At 32.7% G+C, this 3,589-nt stretch overlaps 2 protein-coding genes across 2 annotated transcripts; both read right to left on the bottom strand.

The window, feature by feature from the left end:
- Positions 1-235: 235 nt before the first annotated feature.
- On the bottom strand, positions 236-1,892 carry LOC111370251. Its single transcript, XM_022991934.1, has 2 exons — positions 834-1,892; positions 236-514 (listed from the first exon to the last, which is right to left on the bottom strand). Exons 1-2 carry the CDS (start codon positions 1,143-1,145, stop codon positions 362-364), a joined length of 465 nt encoding a protein of 154 aa, XP_022847702.1. The 5' UTR covers positions 1,146-1,892; the 3' UTR covers positions 236-361.
- LOC111370002 lies at positions 1,220-1,735 on the bottom strand. The gene is made up of 2 exons (XM_022991721.1): positions 1,462-1,735; positions 1,220-1,392 (listed from the first exon to the last, which is right to left on the bottom strand). The coding sequence occupies exons 1-2, from the start codon at positions 1,733-1,735 to the stop codon at positions 1,220-1,222; spliced, it is 447 nt and encodes a 148-aa protein (XP_022847489.1).
- Positions 1,893-3,589: the final 1,697 nt, after the last annotated feature.

Here is a 3,589-nt window from a genome sequence, read left to right on the forward strand (position 1 = left end):
GTCTAGATCATAGTGTTAAAGTTTTTGAAGATTTGACCAACTTCAGATTTTTCTTTCATAAGAAATAACCACGTAATCCTAGAATGATCATCTACAAAGGATATGACCATCTTGTTCCAGTAATATTTTTTATTCTAGATAGCCCCCATATGTCACTATGGATTAATGAGAAAGGATGAGATGCTTTGTAAGGTTTGATGAAATAAGAGCTGCAAATATGTTTTGCAAATTGACATACTTAATATTGAAACTCCTTTGGATTTTTATTATTGAATAAGGAAGGAAATAACTTCTGAAGATATAAGAAATTTACATGACCTAAACGGTAGTGCCACAACATGATTTCTGTGTCTTTATTGAATTAACCAGTGGAAACAAGGCTTTGAGAAAACTGACTCTTGAGCTTTACACTTTCTGCTTTGTAAGTTTGTCCTTTAAGAGATTCATCAACTCTAAGAAGATAAAGACCTGAGCACACCTCAGCACTGTCAATCATCCTCCCCGAATCCAAATCCTAAAATTCACACAAAATTGAATACAATTTAGTAACACTTATGTTCTTGAGTGAGCTTACTAATTGACAGGAGATTGCAATTCAATTTTGGTACATGAAGCACTGAATTTAGTGTGAGATTTTTGGAAATAATAATAGAACCTGTGCCAGCAACCTTGGTGACTGATCCATCAGCTATTTTCTCAGTAAAATTTTAACAGCATGAATTATATTGGTCGAAGAGATTAATATCTCGAGTCATGTGATCTGATTCACCTGAGTCTAAAATCCATGGATTTATTTTTTTCTTTATTTACTGTAAGAGCACTTAAAGAATTACCTTTGTGTGCTGAGGACCCAGTTCCAATCGTGTTACCATGTAGGGCTTGTGATGACTGTGAAAACATCTTCTGTAATACTTCAAGTTGCTCTTTGCTAAAAGGATTTGGTTTGGTTGTTGTGGTGCTTTCATCAGTGAAGACATGATTTCCTCGTTTTTCTTTGTTGAAAGGTGGCCTTGTGGACTTCCAATATGCTGGTTTACCATGTATTTTCCAACAACTATCATCAGTTTGTCCCGGTATTTTGCAATGATTACACCAAGGTCTGTCCTTCTTTTGCCGATAGTTATCGTTGTGGTGTTGTCCTCCATGTACAGCAAGAGCTGAATTTTCAGTAACTGGGATAGTAGATGGAGATCCAAGCATTACCTTCCTTCTGCTTTCATCACAATATAGTTTTGAAAATGTCTCCCAGATGTTGGGCAATGGTTTCGATCCTAATTCTTCCCCGAACTTCATCAACGTCCTTGTTAAGACCCATTAAGAATTTAAAAATTCTTTTCTTTTCAGTAATTTCCTTGTATTTTTTTGCATCTACAGGGCACTCCCACCTATGCTCTTCGAAGAAATCCAATCGTTACCAATGACGAGTAGGAATATTGAAATATTGAGTTACCGATAAATTACCTTGTTGAAGGTCATGGAGAACGGTTTCAATCTCAAATGATTCTGAAATATTTTCATTACTGGAGTAGATTTCCTTTGCTGCATCCCATATCTCTTTAGCAGTGTTGTAGAGTAGGAAATTTTCTCCAATTTCCTTTGTCATAGAATTGATTAGCCAAGACATGACCATATTATTTTCTAACTTCCATAGTTTGAATTTCGGATCTGTGGTTGCTAGAGGGGTAGACACTCCAGTGATAAAATCATCCTTCCCCTTTTCGCAGATGAACATCATGACTGATTGCTACCATTGGATGTAATTATTTCCATTCAATCTATGCCCTGTGATGAGAAGATGATTGCTCTCTGATCCACCATTAGAACTTGTGGCAGAAACATCATGATGTGAAGAAGTTTTATTTTCTACAGCCATGCCGTACTTGTCATTGAGATTCCTTAGGTTTCAGAGGTTGCTCTGATACCATGAAGAATATGTAATCTTTATTCTTATTTTATTGATAAAACAATATACAATTTATAGGAAAAATAGAAGGAATAAATCACTTCCTTAAATCAAGGCAAGATTTAATTTCCTAAACTACTCTACTGACTAAATGCCTAAGAATTGGAATCGATAAAAATAACACCCCTTAATTGGGGAACTAATTTACAGTTATAAAATCTGCTAGAAATTAGGACTAAAAGTTAGGAATTCTACACAAACAATCCGAGAATCATGGATAAGTTGCGTTCATTTATTAGAATTTTTTTTTTTCGCTCGAGAGGCTCTATTGCAAAGCAAGCTAAGAAATCCTAATCGAAATTTTTGGGTATTTATTGCATTAATTAGGGTTGAAGATCATGAAAATGGTAAGAAGACGGCCTTAGATTCATAATGGGGGAATAGCATTTTACAATAGAAGAAGAAGTTGATAGATTCAATCTGGGAGATTAGGATTTTGCAGTGATTGAAGAAGATAAAACAAGGTGAAAATGATGGAAATTGTTTGACATTTTGCCATTAACTAGAGGTCAATTTTATCATTTTGCCAATAAAATCATTTTGAATGTTTTTAATTTTTTTAACATTGGTCAAAGGCCATTTCTCCAATAACATTGTCCAACCCTATTTGGCCAAATTTCCCTTTAAAAGTGGGGAACAAATTTCCATATTTTTGTATATGGCAATTTCCTTTTAACTTCTCATATCATTTGGACGGTTCAACATTTAGGAATAAATCAGTGGATTGATTGAGTAAATTAAAGCCATTTTTAAATGAGCCTATTAAATCCACGAGAAATCTATTTATGAATCCGGACCTACAAGGATCTTAAGAAGCATAAAATTATGATGATTCACTCTCAACATGCACGACATAAAATTTACTCTAAAAGTACGTTTGATTATCAATATTTTTTATAAAAAAATATCATTTTTCCATTCAAATTCTTACTTTTGAGCTATTTGATTGATATACTTTTTCATGGAAGATTTTTTTTTTTTTTTTTCACTTGACCATGATTTCCTTGAATCTCTACCATTTACCTACCAATAAAACATAGACAAGTATAATATTTTCTAGATTGAAAATAAAATCAATCAAACACATTTAATTGTTAATTTCCATGTAAATAATTTTCAAACAATTCAATTATCTAGAATTTATTTTCTTTTTATGTAAATTATATGTTCGCAATCAAACACACCCTAATTGCACATAATCATCTTATGTGCATTATATTATAATTCCTCTTTTGATTCGAGCACCGAAGGGCTTCCATTGGTGAACCTAGACGTGTATTCTTTTGTAAATCAATCCCCAAGTTCTACAACACATGTAGATTTTTGCACCTTTTTTTTCTTTTTTTTTTTCCATTGGCCAATTTTGACATCACAGTTACATATTAATCAGATAAAGTGTTACTCAAAGTTGATGATAAGCAAACTTCAGGTAATTGACAAATCTTGAATATGAATCTAGTTAATACTAAATGAATATAAAAAATATTTAAGCTCACAAATCGTGTTCCAAAATAAAGAGATTTATCAAGTTTCACTGGCGGATACAAGAGAGCCCAATCCAGTCTCAGTCCATTAAAATTATCTTATTTATAAAAATATTATATGTAATGCAGTTAGGGGTATATA

The sequence above is a fragment of the Olea europaea genome, chromosome 21, assembly GCF_002742605.1.
Source record: "Olea europaea var. sylvestris chromosome 21, O_europaea_v1, whole genome shotgun sequence".
Taxonomy (NCBI): domain Eukaryota; kingdom Viridiplantae; phylum Streptophyta; class Magnoliopsida; order Lamiales; family Oleaceae; genus Olea; species Olea europaea.

Bases quoted from the DNA above. Each gene is read 5' to 3' on its own strand.
- LOC111370002 (XM_022991721.1), bottom strand. From the start codon at position 1,735: ATGATGTTCATCTGCGAAAAGGGGAAGGATGATTTTATCACTGGAGTG. The intron at 1,393-1,461 runs GTAATTTATCGG...ATTTCTTCGAAG, and splicing joins TCTCCATGACCTTCAACAAG to AGCATAGGTGGGAGTGCCCT.
- LOC111370251 (XM_022991934.1), bottom strand. From the start codon at position 1,145: ATGGAGGACAACACCACAACGATAACTATCGGCAAAAGAAGGACAGAC. The intron at 515-833 runs GTAATTCTTTAA...TGTGAATTTTAG, and splicing joins TGGGTCCTCAGCACACAAAG to GATTTGGATTCGGGGAGGAT.